This window comes from Meriones unguiculatus, chromosome 15, assembly GCF_030254825.1.
Source record: "Meriones unguiculatus strain TT.TT164.6M chromosome 15, Bangor_MerUng_6.1, whole genome shotgun sequence".
NCBI lineage: Eukaryota > Metazoa > Chordata > Mammalia > Rodentia > Muridae > Meriones > Meriones unguiculatus.
The window spans coordinates 76,227,123-76,254,619 of record NC_083362.1 but is presented as its reverse complement, the minus strand read 5'-3'; the positions used below and the strand labels follow the sequence as shown (position 1 = coordinate 76,254,619).

Sequence of the window (27,497 nt, the reverse complement as noted above, 5' to 3'; positions counted from 1 at the left end):
AAACACATTTTGAATAACACTGAAGTACATTAAGATTTTGTGAAATTTTGTCTTTGAAGATATTTGGACACATTTGATCAGTCTTTTTTTCTTCTTGGTCAGTCTTTTAAAAATTCAACAAGCACCAGGCAGCGGTGGCACACGCCTGTAATCCCCACTCGGGAGGTAGAGACAGACAGATCTCTGAGTTTGAGGCGGGTCTGGTCTACAACGAGAGTCCAGGACAGCCAAGGCTACAGAGAGAAACTCTGTCTCAAAAAACAAAACAAAATCAAACCAGCATAACTATATAATATTAGAAACTTTAGAACCTAAGTAAAAATTGATTTTTCACTTGAGATTCCAAAAGATTTTTAAAGAACTATTCAATTTTCTTTTAAAAATTGCTATATTTTAAATTTTCTTATTAGATGTATTCATTTTACTTAGCGTAAACATGAAACTTCCTGTGTTTGCCTATATGTATGTATGTGCACCAGATGTATGCACAGTGCCTGCAGAGGTCAGAAGGGGTAACAGATCCCCTGGGAGCTAAGGATGGTTGTAAACTCCATGTGGGTGCTGGAAACCAAACTCAGATCCTCTGCAAGAGCAGCAAGTGGATCTCTGTGAGTTCAAGGCCAGCCTGGTCTACAGCGTGAGTTCCAAGACAGCTAGGATTGTTACACAGAGAAAGAGCACTTGTGAGAATATATATATATTTGATTATTCCTTTTAAAGATCTAGTTATTATTTATACAGTGTTCTGCCTGCATGTGTGCCTGCATACCAGAAGAGGGGACCAGATCTCATTACAGATGGTTATGAGCCACCATGTGGTTGCTGGGAATTGAACTCAGGACCTTTGGAAGAACAGCCAGTGCTCCTAACCTCTGAGCCATCTCTCCAGCCCTATTTGATTATTCTTTAGAAACAAGACTACAGGTTTGATAATTTCTGCAAAGATAAAGTCTAGTTTGTATCACAAGGCTAATTAGGGGCAAATGTCAATGTAGCCTTTCAGTGAAATGTTATGTGATTTTGTATGTAGGGAAACCGCCCATGATTTTTATAATTCTACTAATTTGATGCATGGAGCAAACCAATTACTCTGAGTTTAGGTACACACATACAGAGGAATCTAGTTCTCGGCAAATATGTGCAGCGAATATAGAAATAAATGAGGCAAAATAATTATTAAAAGAGACAAACCTTGAGCCAGTAGTTACTTTTACGTATTCACATAAATACTGGTGACGGCTCACACTCGAAAACTCCAATTTACAAAAAGAACTAGTCAGAGAGGAGCTACAGGCTGACCACCTTTATTAAACACAAGGGCATCGGATATAAATGCTTACGGGTAAATTTTAATCAAGCAACAACAATGAAGTATTGCATATAAACAGTTTAAACATTTAAAAAAGCACTAAATGTTAAGGTTACAAATGCAGCTTTAACCAGCGAATTAGTTACTATTAGAAAGGGAATGGGGTTAAGCTTACATTCTACATTGCTATGAGATAGGGAACCACATTAGTCTTCGAAAATTGTTTCAAGTTTTACTCTAGTACAACAGAACTTAACAAACCCAGGCTAGAAAATGGCCTGACTTCTTAGTTTCAGTCCTGTGCCACAGCACAGCTGGGAGGACACACCTGAATGCCTCACTCTGTCGCCAAAAGGAGCGCGACAGCATCACAGCAGCCCTTGTCTCTGTGCATGCTGAACATGGCGCATCTGTACCCCATGGTCCCACCCGAGTCCCAAGAGCTGAAACTACAATGTGAGCTCCAGAAAAATTCCACTTTTACATTTGCAATTGCATAAATATTTTACATAATTTTTACATATGCAATGAACTTTGAAACAGTAACAGAAAATGTTTTCTGGGTAGTTATTTTTAAAATTGACTTATTAATGATGATTTATAAATAGGCATGTCCACATTTTTTCTGATTCTAATATGCAGCTTGAAGTCTTCAGTAATAATTTTGATATAAAGTTTATAAATGTAATTAAAAGATACAGGTTTCAATACTACTGATACATGTGTTGCCAGATTTTAAAGGAGAATTATGAAATAGAATATTTGAAGTGTTGGGTCCAATTATAGAGGCTGTTTGACTGTATTACCACAACTTTTCCTAAGTGCTGTAGAACATTCTCTGATGAAGGGTACTCATATTTTCTATAGGATCAAGAACACAAGAGAAAAAAAAAAAAAACAATAAAATGTGATTATGCCAAATACCATATTCCAAAAAAACTTAGCAGGATTCTTCATTACTATATTATTCATTTTATAACTCACTTGCACACTCTATATATGCTTTTCTTTTTCTTTTTCAAGACAGGATCTTACTATTTAGCTCTAGCTTTCCTGGAACTCACTCTGTAGACCAGGCTGTCCTTGAACTCACAGAGATATGCCTCCTTTGCCTCCCGAGTGCTGGGGTTAAAGGTGTGTGCCACCACTGCCCAGAATATGCATTCATTTACAGTATATGCACTGGTGAACCCTATCACTAGCTGAATTACTAAATTAGTAGCAGAAACAGGCCACCGCTGTCCCGTATCAGCGGCCATCGCAGTGGTAAAGTTGCGGTAGCTCTGGGCAGAATCCAGTAGAGCGCCACTCCTGTGAGGTACCGAGCTACTGTGTGAGCGTACCCCACCAGGAACTTTCTGGCTGTGCTTTCCTTTGTTTAACTGGCAGCCATCTGCCAGTTAAAACATCCTTGTTGAGTTTAACCAAGAACACTTTTGCCTGGGAGCAGTGCTATCTGGAAAGGTCTCTCAAACTCCTAGCTGCCGGCTGGCTAAAGTGGGGAACTGGGGGTTAGGCTTTTGAAGGTTGCGGCCTGGACCTTACTGCTGATTTCTGTGCTTCATGGTCTGCCCATGATCCAGGGACTCATCTGCACACCTCTGCTACCACAGAGCCTTTCTGCCATGCCATCCCCACCATCACAGACTATATCCTCAGAAACTAGAGGCTGAAGCAAACCCTCCCTCCGATCCATTGTTTCTGTCAGATATGAGCAGAGTAACTGATATACTGGCCTTCAAACCACAGTAACTAACACAGTATACTTGTTTTAAAATGTAATATTTTACTATTGCATTGCTGTTTTAAGATCAACTACTTTATAAAAGAAACTAATACATTTAATATTTAAGTATAAAAGCAAATGACTACATTACCTCTGTATTGCTTCTGTGCTTATTTAAGCGGGAAGCAGAGCTTTTCAGAAACGACGAAGTCATTTTTACAATAGTATTGATGGACAAACCATTCAGAAAACCCTTATGATTTATCCTCACTTCCTGAAGCGCCTCTATAATGTGGTCTCTATCCAAGAGGAAGACAGGCATGAGCAATTCTGCTTCTAAAACACCCATGTGTCACAAGTTCTGAATAGTACATTCTTACATAAAGGTATGAAATTAAATTGTAACTTCAGTTAGTACCTGCTGATGTCTGGATGCAGTTCAGCCAGTCTTTTCATGATCTTGGTGAAGCTACGAAGGTTCAACGTATTTGGAGGCATAAACTGAAAAGGTGTCTCAGGTGATAAATAACCAGATTCAATCTTGTTAAAATTTTTCTTGACACCCTAGATAAGTGAGATAAATATTGGAAATATGAGCAAAAGAGGCTTAAGAAATGTCTAGAAAGGTGGGAGACCTAAACACTACAGTAGATCGAAGACGGTAGGAGGGGCCTCTTCATCACACACCTGCACCCAGAGCCTGCAGGAGGTGCTCTTTACACTTGCCCTCTGCCAGCCTCAACGCCCACAGCTCCAGCTGACTGGACCGAGGAGCGCTGTCTCCAGACTAGACAGCACTGGGCTCACAGGACAGGGCAAGCACATTCCTACCTACGGAACCGGAACATGGTAACAAGCTCAGTCAAACACTCACAGAGCCTGACTGAATGCTACAGCCAGAGCCATGTGAAGTGGGATGCAGCAACGAGCATAGAAACCCACATGAAGAGAGACAGGACGAGCTGAAGGATGCCGTGATGTCCATGTGTACCACAGTGGGAGGACCATGGTTCCCACACAGTCAGCTCAGCTCCTGGCAAACTGTTTCTTCCTGTCCTACTGTGAACACTGCGGACCCTAAAACCCATCCTAAATATGAATTGTCAATGAAATGAAGGGCAGCATTTAAAAAGGGACCGGCACTGTCAAAGAGGCAAGGCGCTCATGAAGGCAGCAGATGGAGACCAAGAGTGAGGTCACCACTGACAATGGATTAAACAGTTAAAGTGAGATTTCATAGGAGGAAGTCAGATTATAGCACAAAGAGGAATGATCAAATAAACGAAGACAATGCACATAAGTACTTCACTGAAAACCTTGGCAATGAAATCACAGGACAATTAAGGGCTGAGAAACCTACAAATAGAGAAAGGTCTGAACAGAAATGCAGTCATCAATGCATTAAAAAAAGGCACCAGATAACTAAGAGTCAGGAAAGGGCTGGACAGAGGACAGTGGAATCCACGTGCAGGCATCAGCACAGGAAAGAGCTGTGGGAATGCTGGTTCTCCTCTCTGATGTCAGTGGGAGGCACCTGCCCAAGTTCATGTGTCTAGTCATGAGCATCAACAAGACTGAATTTTATTGCACATAAAAATATGGAATGCTCACTGGATACCAGACATTTTGTTGAGTGAAACTGTCACATTCCAGGAAGTATTTAAAACTGCAATGGGGTGAAGATGAGGTTATGAAAATGAAATAACCATGTTTTGTAGTTTTGAGAAGGAAGAGGTTACTGTAAAAAAGAAAATACTGATGAAGAGTGACTATAGAGTAGCATTGTCAAGAACAAAGACACAAAGACTGAAAGACGACAGGAAACCCAGCGAAACGAAAACGAAAAACTGTTTCTCTAAAGCTTGGCAGGGGATGTCTAGCTTTCTGAACACAGCGAGAGCAGGTTAGGGCGGGACAGGAGAAGCAGCCCCATGGCTGCTGCCAGCACGAGGCTGCGTATTACACCAGCACGCGCAGCAGCGCGGCCCATTCACGACCACCGCTAATCAGTTAGGAAAACTAACCTGCTCCGAGGGAGGCAACTCACTGTCTTGTTCGGACTCCAGATGCCGTGGCCAAGCCCTCGGCAGTTTACAGGTGGAACAGGCAGAGGTGCCGTCTTTGTTAGTATTTTTCTCCCAATGATTCACACTAATGCTGCTCCCAGTTTTGGACAAAAGTGGTGGTGGTGTGTGTTCTCCAGGGATTTTCACCAGTCGCACGTTCACCGATTTTCCATTGATTTCTATACCATTCATTTCCTTCACAGCCATCTTTGCATTACCATTTTTTGCAAAAGCAAGTGATGCATATCTAAAACATGACAGCAGAAGACCAAGGTTCTTTGTTAATGACCAACTCCAATTTGATCTTGTAAAAACTGAGGCAGCTTTCACAAGAACAGCTAGATGCTCTCAAAAAGGTTCTTACACTTGTTTGGGATAAGTAGGTGTTTGTCGTTGTTTTTGGTTTTCACCTTTTAGACAGCGTCTCTCTATTTAGTCCTGGATGTCTTGGAGCTAGCTAGGTAGAACAGGCCAGCCTTGAACTCACAGAGAATCGCCTGGCCCTGCCTCTCTCAAGGCTTGGGATTAAAGGCATGCACCACTAAATATACAGGATAACTGAATACAGAACAAGTGAAAGGGGAAATGGAATAATTTGTAATAATTATAAATTATTAAAGTTTAGTGTATTAAATTGCAGTCTATATGATACATATGTACAGACTTGAACAGATCTCAGGCCTAGGGCCAAGTAGTTATACATTCTAAAAATTCAGGCTAATTTTTCTGACAAATATAAAGTGTTAGCTCAAAGGCTGAAATGTTAAAGACAAAATTTGAAAATATATAGCAGAATATATGAAAATGCATTTATAGTCAGTAGTGAGAAAATACTCAGATAAAAAATTAGACATCTAATCAGAATTTGAACTATGTAATCGAGAAAGCTGGGCCAGAGCTATCCTGTCAAGCCAGCAGCTCTATACAGTGTTAACAGATGTATACCAACTCTAAGCAAGGTTTTTCAAATATAAACATACAATCTAAGTGACTACAATTAAGAAAATTAGTGCTTATTTTAATAAAGTTAAAACCCTAACCACAAGCAAGTCCTGCTTAATTGATGTCTGGACCTCTGAAATCAATAGTTATCATTTTTACAACAGAACAGTATACTATCTCCATGAAGTAATTATCACTGTAATTGGATATTCTGAATAATCTGTAAGTATCAAAGCAGCAACACAAACACACACAGACACCATAGAGAGGCGATGTAGCCACCTACTTAAAAAATAAAACAGTGCAAAAGTAACTAAAGTCAGAAAGAATTGAGCTAAATATTACTTTCCAAGCCAACTTTCTGTCTCTATTCCTAGTACTTTACATAGCCAACTTCTAGTGTGAGAATAGTTATTATCCTTAGCCTCACTTTACAAACAAGCTAACACTAAGACGTCAAGTAATGCATTTAAATTCGTTCAAGCTACTAAAGGAGCTGAAACTTGACCCAGTCCCATTTCTGGAGTACATCTCCTCAGTTAATGCACTCTGCTTCTGCTATGAAGTGGCACACAGCCAGATCAATACACAAAGATCGGTTAACTCTCCTACACACCACAGAGAGGCCATGTGTGACTCTACATGCTGTAATCCCGGTAGCCAGGATTCTGACAACAGGATTAGCAGTCTGGACTATACAGTGCAACCACCTTCAGAAGCAAGGCCCCTGGAGAGGACCTGGCGAGAGCCGCAGTTAGGCCCACAGTCGTCTCTCCAGCCTGGGACCCACCGAGGAACAGCTCCGCTTACTGCATCTGTCGCGCAGCAGACAGTCATGTACACTGGCTGAATTTGGTAACATACCTGTAATTAGTAGGAGAATCATAAATGGAAATTTCAGAAACTTGGTATTTCTGGAAATGAAACCTTAAATCAGCCTAAAAGAAGAAAAAAAATAAAATTTATGAAAGATTGAAAAAAAATCACAGTAAGTTTTAAATTTGAAAGTGAAGCCTCCACAGAAATTCTGGGCATACCTCAGATACAGAAGGGCAAAGACCACCAACATGTATCAAAAAGCCTTTCCCTCTTCGAAGCAGCTCAACATTCTTCATTTCTGATTATAGAAAAAGATCACAGAAATGCCCATGGTGACATCAGGGTTTTAAGAAAATGCCAGCAACGTTATTCACTGTTTCCAGTTCCAAAGCTTATTTATTGACGTGTGTGTCGTATGTGCATGGTCACAGGCCGGCCATGGTGCACCTGTGAGCAAGTCACAGGACACCTTGTAGGGGCCAGGACTCTCCTTCTCCCATGCAGATTATGGGAAACAAACTCCTTAGTCTGGAGAGCAGGCAAATGCACTTGCTCTTAACTTAGGTCCAATCTTTAGGACCCACGTAGCGGAAGGAGAAATGGCCTCTTTCAAGTTGTGCTCTGCCCTCCATAAGCATGCCATGACACACCCACACCCACACATGCCCACAAAATAAAGTAAAAACAATGAAGTTAGAAAACACCCGCATTAAATCAAGCATGTTGGTACACACCTGCAACCCATCATTGAGAAAGCTGAGACACGAGGATCCTAGGTTCAAGGCTAGCTAGGCTACACACTGTAACATTTTTTTAATGATTTATTTATTTATTAATTATACAGTGTTCTGTCTGCATGTGTGCCTGTGAAACAGAAGAGGGCACCAGATCTCATCATTGATGGTTGTGAGCCACCATGTGGTTGCTGGGAATTGAACTCAGGACCATTTGAACTCCGTGTTCTTAGCCTCTTGAGCCATCTTTCTAGCCCCATACTGATTAAAAATGAAAACAAAATCCCAACTAGAAAAAGCAAACACCACAGACCGATGGCAAGAGTCTGTAAGTCTTTTCTGCGTCTTGTTCGTGTCACCCTAAAATAAAGAGGGTGGGCTACTCAGTGTCCAGTCCCTTGGAACGCATACGTTCACCACATGAATTTTTCCTACAAAACGTTCTCGTGTATTTATTTAGAACAGGTGAGCACACAGGTTCTTAATGCCTGGTGTCATCCTGGAAGCTCTCTCCAAGTCTACTTGCCGGGAAACCTTTGTTTCAGGCCAAGTTGCAGACCTTGTCAGGATCTGTAACTTGATTTTAGGTATCATTATGTAGGATCATAGATTTCTTACTATTTGACAAAAAGCATACAAATCTGCATGCTGTATTTTCCTGGTCTCCTGTGGAGAAGACGGGGTGTGAAATAAGACCCCACCCACGGAGTGCAGGTTCCCGGCAAGCCCTCGCCCAGCACACAGAAGGTGTGCATAGTCTTGTCTAAAGACGTTTTAATTTACCTTTTATAATTTTTATGTAATAATAGAAGACCTATGAATTCCATTTTTTGTAAGTATAAGGGTAGCTTAGCCTCTTGAAATGGCCATGAAAATTAAAGGCTACGACTTTTGTCTTTGGCAGTTTCAGTCACTCATCTATTAGGAGGCAGCGCTGGATCCAGGCCCAGGCCCTCATCGCTACTAAGACCTTGCCTCCCTCACTAACTTACTAATCTGTCTATCAGGTGATAATGTGTGTGTTTTGGAGAGAGAACAGCTAAGCTCTTTCTTCACGATGGAGATGCTGGCACTGTAGCCAAGAGCTATAGCAGCAATGACTAAGACCCACAAGCCCCTCCTACCCATCTCCTCTCCTTTCACCAGTCCAATAAAACTGTGCTCAATCCTGTGGGCTGAGCTCTGTGTCTGAAGAGATGAGAATTTAATAACTACTTGTTCTTTAAAAAAAATTTACCCTCAACTGGACAATTTTTTTCACTTAAAAAAAATAAGGAACAGGTACAAAGAGGAACATACTTTTGTAGCCTGTCTCCCAAAACAACACAGAAAAAGTAACCACCATTTTCAGGTGAGAGAGGTAACATTTTTTTTTTCCCTGTAAACTGTTAAGAACCAACCTAACGGACTCTTTGGATCCCAGTCATCGTTTTCTGTTATGTTTTCTTGAGTCCCGGAGAAGTCAGCTCCAGTCAGCCTCTCTGTCGCATCAAACCAGTCTTCACTTACTTCACGGGCATTTTTGTACTCTAAAGCATTGAGCACAAAGAACCATCAACTGCACGTGTTTGCCCCTCAGGACCACATTTATACCACCTTTGTCAAGACAAGGATGACATTTATGAGGGACCTAGAGAGGAGCGCCCTGGAATAGCGAGCCAGGTAGTCTCTGCCTGGGTCTTGTTGCAGGCACTGAACACTCAGCTCTTTTCAGTCAAATGCTTCTCTCCCCAATGTCCTTCCCTGGACAATGATGTCCTGTGTGTCGAAAGCCCTCCTCTCTCACTTTAATGAAGTAGCCTTTATGGATTAAATGTTTCCATAATAAACCCAACAAACATGCTGTGTTACTTGCTGTGCTTTGGCTTTGGAGACAGGGTCTCACTCGGGCGCTCTGGTTGCTCTGAAGCTCACTATATGGGCCAGGCTGACCTCAAACTCACATCCTGAGACTAAAAGTATGCACCACCTTGCCTAACATTCATTTCTTGTTTTCTGGAAGCTACACAAAAAAATCTGTTTTCATCCTTACCTTTGTCATCGAGTTTCAGCTGGGTAAAGTCTATGTTTATATCACCATTTTTAAAGACAGCATTCATGGGAGATTTGTCTTGCTTAAGATGACTATTGACAGATACAAAAGACATCTGAAGATTAAATAAAAACAACAAAGATAAGGACTAACAATCACTGCATTCTCCCTGGTGACAGGTACTTTTCACTTACATTATTCTGCCCTACAAATAATGAAGGCTATGACAAAAAAAAAATCATTATCTTCTGACTTTGTAGTGACAATATCAGTAAAAATTTTTACTTCAGTAAATTTTGGGTTTTAATTCTATGTACAGTGCTGGTCAAATACTACTGTTATTTATGATTTTTTGAGATAGTAACCTTTTATACATTTCCGTGTGTAAGCTTTTATTTATGGGAAATAAGAGCCCTATATGTAGACCTGAGTTGTTTTCTACATTGACATTTTTTGAAAAGGCCATTTATAGGCTGGAATGTACTTCAAGGTAGTGTTTACATACAAAGTGTGAGGGTTTGTGTTTGAGCTCTAATACCACAGAAAGCAAATAAAGACCCAACCAGATCCCAAAAAAACTCCAAACAAACAAAAACCCAGAGATATCTAAAGAAGGTCACAGCCATCAGAGGTGACATGTGCCTGTGCTACACTGTGAAGACAGTATCTGAACAGTGTCCTCACAGCCAGTCAACCTAGCTGCAGCGGCATGACTAACTCCAGGGCTAGTGAGACGGCGCTGGGGTAGTGGTGCTGGCCACGAAGCCTGGATACCCGAGTCTGATCTCCATGGCCCACATGGTGAAAGGACACAACTGACTGACTCTGGGAGCTGCCCTCTGACCTTCCCATGTGCCTGTGACACAAACATGCCTACACACATGTAAGCACAAAATAAAAAAGTACCTTCATACTGTTTTATAGTTTACTGAATTTTGAACTTTATCACATGAAAGAATGTTGTTTTTAGTACTAGGGATGGGGCCTCCTGCACGCTAGGCAAGTGCTCTCTCTACAAGAGCTGTTCTCAGCACCACTCCCTGCCTCAGCACCACTCCCTGCCTCAGCACCACTCCTTGTATTTTAAGGTTTTTTTTTCCCCCTGAATCAACAGGCTATACTACAGTTACACTGCCAGATACATTGGGACAACAGCATGGACTGTTAAATGGCTAAATTATTTTAAAAATATACAACAAATCTGAGCATATGAAATTTAGCTTTGAAGCTATTACTTCTTTGTAAAGAAGAATTTTCTACCGGACGCTCTTTCAGTGTCATTTGTTTGCATACTTTCCTAGTAGAAACTGTTAAGAATTTTGCTTTTCATTCTGAATTTTAATCAGGGAAGCAGGACTGGCTGTCTTCTCATTGGCTAAGGAGAAACTCAGGTTTCGGCATCACTTACAATTTTCAGTGTGTTCTTTATTCATTTCTTGATCTCACTACGGGACATGACTATACTGGCCTTGAACTTGTGATCCTCTTGCCATTGTCTCCTGAGTGCTGAGATGATGGACAGGGCCACCATGCCTGGTCTGCAATGTGCTCATATGTAACAAACCACCTTTCTTGGCTGCCACATTACAAATAGTTCCTTGGGGATGGGACAGACTGAGGGAAGCCCAAGACATATTTCATACGGGAAGAACTAACATTTTCCTTGCCCAAAACAAAGGAAATATTACCTGACATCACAAAACAAACAGTTAAACAGCAGTGTGACCCTCTAGCTCACAACACATGCTGGCTTGCCTGGACAGCGCAGATATGTACACTGGTAAATCATAAGTTCCTGTTCCTTTCGCCTGCTGTCTCCAGGTTCATGTGAATTACATGTTACTTTTCTCACCACAGCTGATGACTACTGCCTCAACAAGACTGGACCTACACAGGCCACCCATCCCTTCTGCTCAGTCACGATCCTCAAATGCGAGTGCAAGAAGTGAGTCAGTGAGTGGGAAATGGGGTGTGCGGGTTTCTGAGAGTTACGGATTTAAGCGGATAAGATGATTGGGTGAAAGCTTAGCTGGCAGAGCCTTGCTGTGCAATCAGAAGCCTGAGTTTGCGTGTGCTTTACCCATGTAAAAAGCTGGGCATGGTGCAGGCCCAGTACCGAGGAGACCTATGGGTGACCAAAACCATGTAAACACCAGGCAAGGTAGTACAGGGCTGTCACCCCAGATCTCTACTGCATAAGGGCAGGTGGAGAATAGGGAACTCCCTGCAGCTCTGCAGAGCAGCTAGCCTGGCAGAGTGCAGTGGTGAGCCTGAGGCCCAGTCTCAAGATGGAGGTTGAGGACTGACACCAGAGGCCATCTTCTGATGTCCACATACCAGCCCTGGAACTCGTCTGGTGTGACAAGTGTGCTCTCACCCTAACTCCATGAATCCACATGTTGGTGGCATCTGAAGAGTAACATCCAAGTTTGACCTCTGGCCTTCACATGCGTGTGCACACATGCATGCACACCCATCACACCAACAGGCAGATGTCCCTCTTCAATTCTTACCTGGGACAAGGTCTTTTGTAGGCTTGGAGAACTATTAACATCAGGTACACTCTGATTAACCAGCTCAGAATTTGCTCCTGAAAGGCTGAATAAACATTCCTTAAAGAATTTATCATTAGTCTCAAAAAGAAACAAAACAAAACTTAGATATATGGCTTAAGAAGTTTTGAAAAGCAGGTAAGTTCTATGTTAGATAAAACTATAATTTATAATTACCTGTATGCTTCTTCTTTCATTAGCTGAAAATGGGAAAAACAGATTTAGTATATTTTCTGTCTGAACAAAGTAAAAATTTTATTCTAGAATACATACATACCCTGGAAGCAAAATCGGAGAAGGCAGATAACAGTTTGGACTCCATCGACAGTGGAGGCAGCTCTTCCAGCGGGATGCCCTTGTGAACTTTCTCTTTCAAGTTCATGTACCTCACTTTCAAGTCTTTCAGAACAGACAGCAGTGCTGACCCTAATTCCTTCTTGGCAGAATCACTTGGTGAATTCCTGTCCAAAACGAAGTTCACAGAACCACACTATTTAGGCTCAAGTCACTCACCTAACACAACACACTGTCACCCACTTAGTTCTAGCTCTACCAGATCTTTCTTTCACCTGTTACATAAATGAACCACGGTAGATCCATTTTCTAGGGGTAGTGTCAGCCACCCCCAAGAGGCAAGCCAGAAGGCCTGCGACAGTCTTTCCCAAGAAACCCCAACTGACTTTACTTTTCTCTGAATTTATAACCAAACACTGGATTTTACTGGATTAATCATTTCCACCACAACTCACCATGACATTTAATTGTGTTTTATTTTTGATTTTTGAATCAGATCTCAAAATTTAGCCCTGGCTGGCCTGGAATTCACAGGTAGAACAGGCTAGCCTCTAACTTAGTCATACCCCTGCCTCTGCTTCCCAAGCCCTAGGATTATAACCATACCCAGCAACAGAAGTTTTTTGGTTTTTTTTTTTTTTTGAAATTTATTACTTTTAAGGAAACTGATAAATCTAGTTATAACCCATGTTTTTTCTTTCAGAAGTTGAAATCAGATTTCTAGAGTAACGTCAGAGTGATGAATAAGAAAATCTAGACTTAAAATTGACGAGCACCTATTGGCTCCTGTTCTGTTCTCCATTACAAGTTTGTAAATGTGACAGCAGTGCTGACGGCACATCTGATAGCAAATATCCAAAAGGTGCCTCTCCGCCTTCCTGGCCCTCTCAGTGGTTTTCTCACAGCACTTTGATGACGAGTTGATCTCTTCACAAAGCTGAAACGCCCTTTAAAATAAAAACGCAGAATTTGATGAGATTCTGAACATTTTCTGTAGCAGTGACAGGCTTCTTTCTAAAAACTGATTTTAAATTTCTTCCTTTTTTTGGGTTTTCAAGACAGGGTTTCTTTGTGTAGCCCTGACTGAACTTGGTCTGTAGATCAGGCTAATCTTGAACTCAAGAGATCCACCTGCCTCTGCCTCTTCAGCACTGGGTCAAAGGCATGCATGCCCCCACTGCCTGGCCAGATTTTACATTTCTTACATTTCTTACATTCAGGTTTAATTTAGTTCCTACTAAAAAGGGGAAACTCCTAGGAACACGTCATCAAGTGAAAGCCCAGCAGCTCTGTGTATTCTCGGCTAGAAGCCGCTCGCAAGCTGCCGTTCCTCCCCGAGGAGGTTCCACCCTCAGGTCCCAGCTCTGTTCATCCAGAGGTGACGGCTTTGTTTTCAGTCTCAGTCAAGATCTGGCCAGGCTTTTTATCATCACAGGCTTTTTAGCCAGAAACTGCTGTTAAATATATTTAATAGAAAACAGACACAATTTACACTTTTCTTAATTATTAAGACATTCATAAAAGCAATATTTTGCTATATTTCAAGAAGCCTCGAGCCAGACCAGTGCAAAGGCTCAGTGGGTGAAGATGCTCCCTTCAAAACTGACAGTCTGAGTTCAATCCCTGAGCCCCACGCCATGGAAAGAGAGAATCAAATCCTGCCGTCGTCCTCTGACCTCCACATGCGTCTCCATCTCTACTAAAGAAATATAATTTAAAAGTTGTTTTCTTTAAGAGCCCAAGTCACTAGAGTTTCTAGTTTAAGAGTTTTTGGAGATTCCCTCAAGTACCAGTTTCACCTACTGCTGTTTTGGAAGTTTAATTTTTAAACTTAATGTTATAGCTTTGGGATACTAGACTAAACTCATTTTTTAAAAACTGACAAAAACAGCCAGATGCAGTGGTACACGCCTGTAATCCCAGCACTCAGGAGGCAGAAGCAGGTGATCTCTGGGAGTTTGAGGCCAGCCTGGTCTACAGAGCGAGTCCAGGACAGCCAAGGCCACACAGAGAAACCCTGTCTCGAAAAACCAAAAGAGACAAAAACAAACATACAAACACACACATGATTTTAGGGTATGGCAATATAGTTGGCTCTTTTTTCTTCTACTCTCACTTTCTGACTTTGTCTTTTGGATCATTAATCAATACAAAATGCAAAGTAAAACCAATGATGAAAGTTTAACAATACTTTAATGTGTATAGGTATTCTTTAAATATATGGCATTTTCCCTAAGGTGCTAGCTTGTTTAATCTATGGGTGACAAAGCAAAAGAAGAAAACCAAGTTAGTATGGACGAGGCTTGAATGAGGGAGGGCGATGTCTCCTGAGGGAGGGTGATGTCCCTGAAGGTGGCGCCTGCAGGCTCTTCAGGATGAGTCCTAACATTTTATGTTGCTTTAGTGTCTACGTGCTAGAAGGAGCAGGCAAAATGTCAAATTTCTTAAAGTCCTTTTAGTTCTACATGGTTAAATATGCTACACAGAAAATAAATACAATTTTGAGCTTTTCCTTCCCATAAACATGTGTGAATTTAAACAATAGGCCTACCTCTCAGGATGTCTCTTTCTGTCTGTAGTATCTGATGTTTTTCTTAATTCCAAGGAATTCTGTAAACAATGTAAAATAAAAATATAAATATATGACAAAAATGTTATACATGGAGTTCCAAAATGGTAAAATGTGAAGCCAAACTTTCCAACAATTTTGTGACAATGTCTGCCAGCAGAAGACAGAGCTGTGGAACCCTATCACCTTCCCCTGCTAGCATCTGCTAAGACTCCAAAACTCCAAACCCAGCCACATCTGCACAACTTTAGAATCTGCAGAGTAGATTAAGATTTTGATACTACTGACTTTACCTCATTCAGAGAATTCCCATAAGGCTTCAGGCAGTCAACTGAGAGTGACCTTTCCGGTTCTCTTGACGCAGCCATCCAAGCGTCTGTGCGCGTCTGCCCACAAGACCAGTCTGTATTACAAGCCACACTTTGTTTCTCCCTTCGCCACTCCTCAGGCTGCGCTGCTTTTACCACCTCTGCGCTGCTGGATGGAGACACCATGGAAGACCTTGCGTTTGCCTTGCGGCTCACATCCAGTGTCCGCTGAGCCGGGAGCACACAGCTTGTTGCGTCGGGCGGTGACTTAAGACATATTTCCTTCACATCAAGAGAGCATGTTTTATCTGTGCCACTGCCTTTTAGATGGTGTAGGCAGCTGCCTTCTAATTCTGCCTGATTATCTGTGACTGCCACCCTTGGTAACACAGGAGAAAAAAAGCCTGGCTCAGGGAGGCTTTTATATTGCAAAGAGCCATAGAGAGAAATGACTGAGTCATCAAACACAGAAGTCCTGGAAGTCTGGCAATCATTATTAGCCTGTAGCTGTGTTTCAAGGGCTTGGCCTTGGGGAAATGTGATAGGGTTCTCAGGATGCTGTAATGCTTTGTTCTTGAAAATTCTGTTTCCACAAAAATCTTTACTTTCAGTTGTCTGAGAATTCATTTCTTTAGTACACATTTTAGTTTGAGGTACTTTTTGCGGGTTTAATGGAGAACTGCTTCTATGTAAAATGTCATCAAATGCTTTATGGTATGTTAAATCAATCTCTTGCTCCTTACATTTTTCATATTTTGGTTCATGATATTCTTTTAACATATCAGAACTCTGAGATGTGGAGACTTGAGGAGAACATTCTTGTGCAAAAACACTAAATGACCCCAAAGAGGGACTAGAATCACTCTCTACTTGAACATGATTGTCTTCTAAGTCATCACCACACTTAGGGGTGCAGCTTGGTGCTTTCGACTCACGGAGCTCCAGATTAGACTTGCCTGCTGTCCTGGCCGGGCCGGAAGGCAGGTGGGTGCTTATGCACTCCTGCTCTGCACTGTGGTACTCCTGCTGGGAGTCATCCTCCCCGTCACTCTTCTGCAGCTCTCCACGGCCAGCACCTGAAAGCTCGTGGCTCCCTTCCAGCCCAATACTATTATTATTTTGAGGTCCTAAAGTATCAAAAAACATCTCCACTCTTTTGTGCTCTTCGGGACGTAATTCTGAATATAAATGCGGAAGATTTTCATTCTTGAGTTTTGATTCTGAATAATGTATGGAGTACGTCTCATTCAAAAAGGCATCGTCAATACTGTCTTCAAACTCACTTGACTGAGAGAAAATATTCTCTACATTTGTATCTTGATTTACTGAAAAAGATGATTCTGATAAATCTATCTTGTCAATACTGCTGATTTCTTTGTGACTGGCTTTTTGTTCTACTGTCAAGGAGTCCCATTCACCATCAGGAAAAGCCAATTTGATTTCATTGCAACCATTGGAAAATAACACATTTTCTTTCTTAGGATTACAAAGTTTATCTGTTCAAAATAGTAGAAGAGAATATGTTAACAACAACATTATAGAAACTAAACATTGGAAAAAACTAGATATTATCTGGTCCTAGATCCTCCAAGTCCTAGGCTACTTTTACATCATCAATGACAAACACAAACAGCCCAACTTAAAGAGATTAAAGCCCATCTCCCAAGCAAGCACAGTGAAGCCCTAGCCCCCTGTGATGGTTATTAAAGATGGGCCATTAGAGGTAAATAGGTTTAGATGAGGCCATTAGGGCAGGACCCTCATGATAGGATTAATCCTCAAAATGTTGTCAAGTCACACAGCACAATAAGATACAATATGAGCCATTTACCAGCTAGGAAAGAGATACCTCAAGAGGATCTGACCATCCTGGCATCTGAATCTCACGCTTTTAGCCAGAACTATGAGAAAACAACCCGAAGTTGTTTAAGACACTTAATTGCTGGTATTTTGTTATAGTTATCCAAGATATACAAGTGTCAACATTCTTCCTGAATTCTTTCAGTGGTGAGAGGTCTTTTCTTTATAGGACAGCCACTTCACTTGTGGATATGTCTAATAAGAAACAGCATCCTTTGGGGGTCAGTTGCAGGCAGTGTATAAATGAGGCACGAGCTGTGCCACTGTGTCCGCGTCTGACGGCTTTCCTGAGCGGCATGGATAGCACACAGAACCAACCCCTGTTAAAAGACAAGCAGGGGGCATCGTGCTGGGGGCATCATGCTGGGGGCAGAGTTTGAGGAAAACTTTGTATCTGACAAGTATCTTCAAACAAAACAGACAAATTTGCCTTAGACAAATCAAACAGCAAGTGCAGCTGCCTGTGGCAAATGAGCGTAGCCGCTGCAGGAAACTAATCCAGCCTGCAAGGAGTAGAGGAGCTGTCTGAGTGGAGTACTGGGCACTCGTGAAGCCTTTTGTAAGCTGCTAAGACATCTGGCTCTCATCCTAGGAGAAGGGAAGCCACTGCAAGCCTCTTGAGAGTGGTCATGTGAAGGGACTGAGCTGTGGAGAGCTCTTTTAAGAGCTTGGAACGTGAAGGCAGGTAGACCGAGAGTGCAAAAGTTAAGACTAGAGAGGGCACTGAATAACGGTCTCTGAATAAATGTGCACAGAAGTGAAACAAAACTATTTAGAACAGTAATCACTCTTGTTCCAATGTGTTCTGGAATCTTCTATTTCATTTTACTAAAAAGCACAATTAGCTCACTTTATTTCATGGTCCACTGATGGGTCACTACCTGCTCAAGTACCACTCTCAGATTCACCGGGCAATACGTCTGAGCAGTAATGTTCAGCGCTGAAGAGGTGAACTGCCATGAAGAGCAGGTTTATAGGAGGGAAGGGAAAAGTAAGACAAGCGAGGAGGAAGACAGAATTCAGCGCAGGCAAACGGATATGAAGCTACTGAGAGAAGACCCAGCTGTAAACGCTCAGCAATGCAAATGTTGTTTTTATTTCCTCAGATGAGGGGTTGGGATGAGAGCCTTACCCAAGCTTTATGAATACATGGCTTGGGCTGAGCCCAGAGCATTTCTATCCAACTGACCCTAGGCCTAGGCCTGGAAGCTGTAGCCTCTGTACAATCTACTCTTCTGCAAGCCCAGAGCTTGAAGGATTCAGCTTCCAGCCTCCATCTGCTAGAGTGTTTTCAGCCTCTGAGACTTACTGCTGAATAAACCCATTCTTTCTAGTTCTTTCTGAACTCTGGCTGGCTGGTTCAACTCTGCTGTTCTGACTAAAAACTCCTCTTCAAGCTGACTGATACAAACTGGGTTCTCTCAGCTTCTCACTCAATTGCTCTGCTTGGAAAAACTGCCTCTGAACTCCATGAACTGAACTGAACAGTATGGAAAAGTACTGTACTCCCAATCTCTACTGTCTCTGTGAACTCCGCCCCCCATGCACTCTCTTAAATAGCTTCTCTTTCCTGTCAAGTCCTCATGAGAGTTGGTGTACCCTGTCTCTCTGAATCATTCTGTCAAATATTTCTCTGATTTATCACTTGTCTCGAATAGACATCATTGTTTGAGATTAAAGGTATGTACCATACTCCAACCAGAAGGATTAAAGCTGTGTTGTGTCTAAATTCCAGCCAGAGGAATTAAGGGTGTGGATTACAGCCAGAGTTAGCCAGGTTGTTGGATTAAAATTCCTCTACACAGCAAACTGTAATAAACACAGAGATTACACAGCAGTTATTTTCACACGAGACACTGATATGAGTTAATGTATTGCACACTTTAACTTTTTATGTTGTCTTGTCATATTACAATTTTAGCAGATTAGTGAAACAGATTTGTCTTCTGTGGACTTACAAGATGTGTCTTTTGTCTTTCCTACTGTAAAATAAAAATAATTTGCCCATAGCTACCAGAAATTCATGAGGGAGTTGGCAAAGTTAAACATGCTGAACTGTCCCAGCTTTAAAACAGCAACCCTGAAAGAAAAGCTCTGTTTACAATTAGCACCCTTCTCAAACAGGTCTGCATCCTTACCTTTTTGGAGATTTCTTCCATCTTTGTGGTAGCTTTTATCAGAATCTGTTTCTATTACTGCAGTGGCCTGCATAGTTCAAAGATGTATATTCTAGAAAAGGTATGATAGTGAACTATTAATATACTTGGCATGGAGTTATAAAACTTAGAAATCTACTATCACAGAGCCTATTAAACATTAAAAAACACTCAGTAACCTTGGGGGGAAGGGTTGCTGGGCGGGGTCTTATGTCTCCAGAACTGGCCTCAAGTTCACTATGTATGTAGTCAAGGATGATCTTGAACCACTGACTCACTGTCTCCCAACTCTCAAGTCCTGAAATTATAGGCATATGCCATCATATTGCCTAGTGGGTGACACCAGGTGGATATTGGGGCGTGATGTGCAGGCCTTCAAACAGTCACTGTGCAGGTGACCTAGGAGCTGACTTTCTCTATGTTGATGATGTCAGTAGCTACCCTGTCAGAACAGATGGTACCTACACTGATCTTTTTACTCACTACAATGGACTTGGGACTCAGAAAGTCACAGGAATCCTCTAGCAGTAGTGTGTTGGGAATCTAGCAATCCATGTGCACCTGAATGTGTTGTTGAAACTACCTGTGAGGAGGAGACAGGACAACTTGAGATCCTGTTTCAAAATAGAGCTCCATAGTATGGCACTTGCCTAGACTGCATTAGGCCCTCGGTTCAAATTATATATATTTGACAAACTTTCTCCCTAAAATTTCTATTTAATATGGTCATGTCCTTGGATGTGGTGGTGACTGCCTTTAGTATCAGCAAATGTCCATGTTTGAGGCCAGCCTGAACTACAGAGTGAGTTCCAGGTCAGTCAGAGCAACATTATGAGACCCTGTCCCCAAAAGACAAAACAAATAACAAAAACCAAAGCAATACAAGATGTTACTTCCTTAAATTTGGAAATGAAACAACACAGTCATAAAAGTCCCTGGGTGAAATAAATCAAAATGGAACCTGGAAAATATCTTGAAACTTAATGTACAGTATGCAGCTAAAATAGTGCTTAGAAACATTTACAGCTTTAGGGGTCGGGTGATGTAAGTCAGTGCTTGCTTAATGTCTCATGCACAGAACCTGAGTTCAAGAACCAGCACCTCATCAACAGAAAGAGAGTATTACATACTTTTATTACAAACGACTTACAGTAAATGCCTGGAGGTTCTAAAGAAACTAGAAAAAGCATGTACTGGGAAGATGGTACCGAGCACTTACTGCTTTCTGAGAATACAAGTTTGAGTCTCAGCACCCACAGTGGGTGACACAGAACCACCTGTAAGTCTTGGCCTCTTCTGCTCCCTGCAGGAAACCACACACATGTAGAATATATACATACACAGCGCAAATAAAAAGATTTTAAAATCTAGAAAAAGCAGCAATAAATGAAGTCCAAAGAAGATAGTATAGAAATTATAAAAAGTAAACAAGTAAAAATTAGCTGAATGGACAAAAAGCCAAAAACTGTTTCCTACCTAAGAGAACATAAACCACTAACCTATCAGCAGTATTAAAGAGATAATAGAGGATATCGTAATTTAATCTAACGAATTCTACAAGTCGGATGGACACACGTCCTTGAAAACTACAATCTTCCCTCCAAAACTAACACACGGGGTACAACAACGCCTCCAGAGTCTCTTACCTCCTAAGGAAATTAAATCTGTATTTAAAAACTTCCCTTCAAAGAAAATGCCAGGTGCAGGTGGTGCTGACGGATTCTCACACACCACGTGTGCGCAGATGCCACAGACCAACCTTTGCTGATTGCCATAACATTTGATCTCAGTGACAACTCGGTACGTTTGGGAAATTAGCGCCTACTTGTCTCTCTGGCCACCAGCACGGTACCTGTCACGCGCACTGGCGCTGTGGCTCTGTGGCAGAGGCCTTGCCTAGCAAACAGGAGCTCCGGGTTCCGACCCCAGCACTGCACCCAGAGGTGTGACTCCCAGGCCAGCCTGGGCCACCTTGGCGCTTGTCTTAACAACGAAACCGCTGCAAGAATGAGCACAAGAGCAGACTACTACTGCGCGGTGGGATCACCAATGCAACTGAGCCCTGGGCTCGCTGCAGGACGGCGCGGGTGGGAACAGGCTCCCGGCGCCGGCTGCCCGGGCTCACCATGAGCGTCGCGTCCCCGTCGTCGCACCTCGCCACCAGGCTGCCCTCAGCGCCTCCTCTGTGCCCTGGGGCTTGTCGGGTAACGGTTGCCGACGGCCCGCCCACCGCCGAGGCGCGCTCCCATTGGCCTGCTGTGCGCAGGCCGGCTCCATGATTGGCCTGCTGGGCTCGAATTCGAGCTTGGATTGGGCGCACCCAGCGCTGAGTGCGTGTCTTCTCGCGAGACTTCGCGGTGCTACGCTGCTGAGAGTCTCAGGGTCCAGTGCCCCGTGTCGTGGGTGTGAGTCGCTGTGGGTTGCCCTTCACTGCTTCCTGTGGCCCCCTCTGCAGGACGAGGGGTCCTAGGGTGCGGCAGTTACTTGCCTCTGGGACACAACATATGGGGGCACCACAAAATTCAGAAAGCAAGACAATATTTCAGTACAATCATTAAAAAATAAGTAGTAACAGAAAGACTCAGGATGAGAAAATTACCCAAGTCAGTACCCTTTCCCCCTCCTCTCCCGGCTTTTGGTCAGGCTGTAAATGGCTCCACAGAGCATGCAGTTTCTGATCTTGTTTTTTATCTAAAGTGCTATCATGGATTATTTTTCTATTAATTTTAATTTTTATATGTTTGCATGAAAAGATTATTTGATTGCTGAGGTTTTTAACCTTCCTATATACATATTGTATGTGCATGTGAGTGCTGTGTCATTAGAGGCCAGAAGAGGGGATGGGACTCCCTGGAGTTTGGAGTCATTGAAGGTTGTAAGCCCTGACCTCAGTCCTGTGATCCAACTGGAGTCCTATCTGAGGACTGTATGTAATCCTAATCACTGAGCACCCTCTCTAGTCCTTCCCACGGCTATGTTTTGTTTGAGCACCCTCTCTAGTCCTTCCCACGGCTATGTTTTGTTTGAGCACCCTCTCTAGTCCTTCCCACGGCTATGTTTTGTTTGTGTGCTCAGGACAGACTCGGTAGATAATTTAAGCACAAAATTACACAGTTCGGGAGGACCAACTGAAAGGGTTAGGCTAACTTTGTAACCTATATGTCTTCTAAAGCTTATAGTTTTGAGTTTTAGGTCCAGGTTAAGCTAAAGCCTCTTAGTATCTTTCCAGAGAATGGAGGAATGTGACCCTATCTGTGAGGACAGATATAAAAAAAGGCAAGCAAGCAATGACCTTCACTCAGCAAAAGAAGGACCAGACCCTTGTCTTTGAGATAGCAACGAACCTAGACTACTTCTGAGTAGCTTTTGACCTCCAGCCAAAAGTCTGTAGCCCCTAATCTTCAAGGATGAGCTAGCCACCCCCACCTTAAATTGCAGCTGCATCCACACTTGGCAGGACTGGCCAAGATTGAGCACCTAAGACTAACCAATTATCTTACTTTCTAGCTTCCTCATCCAATCCTAAATTGCCAAGACTGCAACTTCAAATCTCCCGCAACTTTTCTTTTAAAAACCTAAAGGCCTGTGTCTCCCGGTGCCACTCTTTGCTGACCGGCAGGGGTAACCCCATTGTGCAATGGTTAATAAACCTCTTGCTTTTGCAACGAGTCTTGGTCTGGGGGAGTTTCTGGGAAGGGCGCAATCGTGAACTCCTGAGCTGTGAGACCCCAGGTCTTACACAACAACTATAGCATTATAGATGATTTCACTTGTCTGAACATATACTTCATTACTGAAGAGTAATGGAGGCCCTTTCAATAGGGACAAAATGACCCTAAAGCTGGTCCTACCTTGAAACTGTCCCGTAGGCCCATTCGATAAGGACAAAATGACTTTAAGGCTAGCCCACCCCCAAACTTTCCCATCGGAGATAGAGGCCTCTGACTTGCACCCCATTTATTCTTTCCTAATGAAGTCTGGCGTCTGTTCTGCAACTTGGTTCAGATGAGTTCACATCAGGCTGGGCATGGGCCTTGTCTGGGCAGATGGCTTCCAGGCTGCTGTCTAGTTCTGAGCTGTGGAAGCCCCGTGGCTGTGTCAGGTATGTTGGGAGGAAGGAAATGAGAATGGCTGCGGAGCACCTCCTGCACCAGGCTGGTATTGTTTGCCCATGGGCGGCTGGAGCACAGTTAGAAATTTTGTCAATCTCCTTCCTGAAATCTCATTCTGTCCCTTTCTACTCAATGAGACAACACAGAAAGTGTCCGATCTTTCATGTGTCCACGTTTTAGACTATGGAAGACAGCAGATCATCTATTTGAAGGGTAGCTGGAAGCTAGAGGGCAGAGCCCACACTGTGCATAGTCTTATATGTTTACCAGGGAACTGCATGGACAGTGATGTCGGGCAACATAGCAAGCCCAGCCTACATAGAAAAATAAAACAAACAAACAACCCCACAGCAATCAAATGGAGATACATTTCTCCTCCAGTATGAGAAGAAGCACACCATTCCCCAGGGGAAGTCGGGCTTCCAGTTTTTCTTTTTTCTCTGCCAGATCTTTCTGGAAGAAGCAAGCCCAGAAGCCAAGTCTGGAGTGCCCAGGCTGTCACCAAGGCCTCTAGCCAGTGGTCAAACAGTAAGTGATGGGCACTGCTAAGTGTGTGAGTGTGAAAGAGATTCCCTGGGGATTTGGAATTCTGGGCCAGAATCTCTGGCTACATCACCCTCAGACTCTGCAGAAACTGTGAAGTAAGTTATGTGCTGTGTTGGGTTAACTTGGTAAGGAGCAATAAATAACTCACACAGTGAACTTAAGAAATGTCCTCACGGTAGTCCAAACAGAACAGAAAAATTTTACATTTTTAGTTAATTTAGTTCAGTTTTAAATGTCTAGGGAAAAAAATAGGGGGCAATACTGGAAAAAATGTAGGAACTCTACCTGCTAGACAAGAGCTTTACCACTGGGCTGTATCCCCAGCCCTCTTTGGTTTTGATTAATTTTGTTTTGGGTTGGCTGGTTTTTCAAGACAGTGTTTCTCTGTGTAGCCTTGGTTGCCCTGGAACTCATTCTGTAGACAAGACTGGGCTTGAACTGAGAGATCTGCTTGTCTCTGCCTCCCTAGTGCTGAGGTCAAAGGCATACACCACCACCTGGCTGATTAATTTTGTTTTTAAGATGGGGTCTCTCCATCTTGCCTTGGCTCTCTATCTATCTTGTCCTGTCCTCCCTATGTAGACCAGGTTGGCCTCCACCTCACAGAGATCTACCTGTTCCTGCTGCCCAAGTACTGGGACTAATGGTGCCTGATTTTATTATAAATAAGGTCTCACAAAGCTGTCCAGGTAGGCCTCAAAATTATTTTTTCAAAATCATGTGTGTGCACGTGTGTGTGCGTGCATGCCACAGGACACCTGTGGAGGTCAGATGACAACTTGCAGGAGTGGGTCACAGAGAAAAAAGCTCGGTCATCAGGCTTGCTGGCAAGCCTTTACCCGCCCCCCCCCCCCAGGACCTGGACTTTCAAAGTTCCTTCAGCCTCCCAGGTAGCTCTATGACAGCTTGGGCCGCCTGGCCTGGCTCAGCTTTGTGAGTGATGTTTCACAGGACCTGAGCTTTGTAACGTTGGGGAGCAATGAAATGGCTCAGACAGTTGCCAAACAAAAATAACTTGAGCTGGAAAGACTATAAAAGAATTCATTCTGGCTGTAAAAAATTTTTTCTTAAAAAACTAAAGTTTAAAATCTTCAATTAAGCCACCAAACCATTGCCTCTCTAAGATAAAACTTCTCAACCATATTGAAGATTGGTTGGCTGAAATGGTTTTCAATTGATACTTTTCTTTAGTTTTAAGTGAGACATTCGACAGAAAGACCATTCAATAGATAATTCAGATCCATTTTATTTCACAGGACTTCCAAATTGTGAAAGAAGTGTTAATTCAACCTAAAAGAATGAACTCAGGCTGTGGCTATCTATAAATCTATGACATCTGTTAATAAATTTCAGTTAGAGACAGAACTAGATGTAAACCATTAGCTTCTGTCATGATGTGGGGCTCCAGAGTGGGAGGATTAAAACGACAACAACTACAAAAAGATCATCCAGGGGCCAGTGATGTCTTGGCGGTTAGGAGCGCTTGCTACTTTTGCAGAATATCTGCGTTTGTTTCCTGGCACATACTTTTGGCCTCACAGCCTCCTGCTCCAGTTTCAGGAGATCTGACGCCCTCTTCTGGCTCACAAGAGCATCCGCACTCATACACACAGGAACTTTTTAAAAACCCAAGATTTCTGATACTTTCAAAAGGGGAAAAAAAAAAAAAAACTGAAAAAGAAAAAAAAGGCCAGATGGTGGTGACACGCACCTTTAGTTCCAGCATTTGGGAGGCAGAGGCATTCAGAGCTTTATGAATTTGAGGCCAGCCTGGTCTACAGAGTGAGTCCTAGGATAACCAAAACTACACTGGGAAACCCTGTCTTACCCCACTCCCATACTACCACCAAAAAGGGGAGAAATTAATATTTCATTTTTTTGCCTTATTTGACCATATGACAAGTGAAAGAATTGGTATCAGCTTAGGATCCCCAAGAGGAAGTTCTCAGCACAAAAGAGATTTTTTTTTCCCCCAGAGGGACAGAGAGCAGGAAATAAGAGACAAAGACTGGAGGTTGACGACTAGGGAGAAAGGGATGTAATGGAGTGGGGACAAAGGAAATAGACATGGCCCATAGGTAAATGACAGTTTATAAAAGAAGAAGGGGAACCTCAATGTTAGGATGAGTGTTTAATTTTGATGGGGCATGTTAATTCAGTGAACAAAGAGGGCTTCTGATGGTTGGATTTTAATACTGTGATAGCTGGACAATGGCGGTCAGCCTCCGGAGGAAAGGAAGGAAATAAGGGAATGAGCTTTGGTGGCTAGCTCTAGGAATGTGACCTAATGAGGTTTAGCAAGGCTGAATGGGGAGAGCAGGGTCTGCCAGAGGCATACTCAGGCGGCCACAGTCCCTTCCACATGTACTGAAAAATCTGTGTGTGGCTTTCTGAAGAAGTCTCTATGGAAAGGAACTGTGGACACAGTTGTTAAAACTGTTCAGAAAACACAGAGCTGGTGTGAATCACCTGTTTACGAATCGGCTGGAACCGGAAACGAAGGTTGGGGTGTGCCCACACCCATCCCTGAGTGACAGCGTTGTACTGAGGATTGCTGTCGGTAGCTTTCTTGAGACAGAGACATGCTTGACGAATATTCAAGAATTAAAGCAAACAAAAATTGACAGTGAGCTTTTTCTGCTGCCACATTACATATGAATGAACTAAACTGGGAGTGCCAAGATGTTTACGTTTGGTCGATTTAAAGGGATATGAGACTTTGTATGGAAATGCAGGTTTACTTTCTAAATCACAAATAATCGTGTAAGTATTAGTGCCTCTGTTTCTTTTTTTTTTTTAATAATTTAATTTTATTTTATGTGCTTTAGTGTGAAGGTGTCAGATCCCTTGGAATTGGCGGTGCAGACAGTTGTGAGCTGCCATGTGGATGCTGGGAATTGAACCTGGGTCCTTTGAAAGAGCAGACAGTGCTCTTAACCACTGAGCCATCTCTCCAGCTCCCTTTGTTCTTTTGTCAACTGCAGCCCCTTTACTTGTACTTCCATGTCATATAGACATACATGATTTTATTCAACTATATGAATTCCAGGAGCCACGAGCAAGAGAAAACACAGTGTTTGTCTTTCCGGGATCAGCTTAATTCACCTATCTCCACTTGCGTTTGTTATCCCTGAGATGACATGACCCTGCTCTTCCTAAGGGGAAAGATTCCCCCGTGTGTGCATGCCACGCCTTCCTCAACCATTCCTCTGTTGCTGGACAGAGGTTGGTTGCTTGACTTGGCTATTATGACTGTTGCTGCAGTAAACAGTGATGCCCAAGTGTCTGTGATGTGTTGATGTCCTTCAGATAAATACTCAGGAAGGCTAGAGCTGGATCATGTGGAACATCTGTTGTTAGTTTTCTAAGAACCTTCCATACTGACTGTAGTGACTGACTGTATTCCAACCGGCAGTGTGTAAGAGAACCCTTAGGTCTATGTCCTTGATAGTATTTTGAAAAATCAGTTAGT

General features: G+C 42.7%; 1 protein-coding gene across 1 annotated transcript; it reads right to left on the bottom strand.

The window, feature by feature from the left end:
- Window positions 1-1,916: 1,916 nt before the first annotated feature.
- On the bottom strand, window positions 1,917-19,422 carry Rbm44 (RNA binding motif protein 44). The gene is made up of 15 exons (XM_060368845.1): window positions 19,350-19,422; window positions 15,337-16,847; window positions 15,026-15,084; window positions 13,251-13,421; window positions 12,458-12,641; window positions 12,358-12,380; window positions 12,142-12,226; window positions 9,629-9,743; window positions 8,997-9,125; window positions 7,081-7,160; window positions 6,908-6,981; window positions 5,060-5,348; window positions 3,454-3,599; window positions 3,187-3,334; window positions 1,917-2,170 (listed from the first exon to the last, which is right to left on the bottom strand). The coding sequence occupies exons 1-15, from the start codon at window positions 19,420-19,422 to the stop codon at window positions 2,162-2,164; spliced, it is 3,096 nt and encodes a 1,031-aa protein (XP_060224828.1). The 3' UTR covers window positions 1,917-2,161.
- Window positions 19,423-27,497: the final 8,075 nt, after the last annotated feature.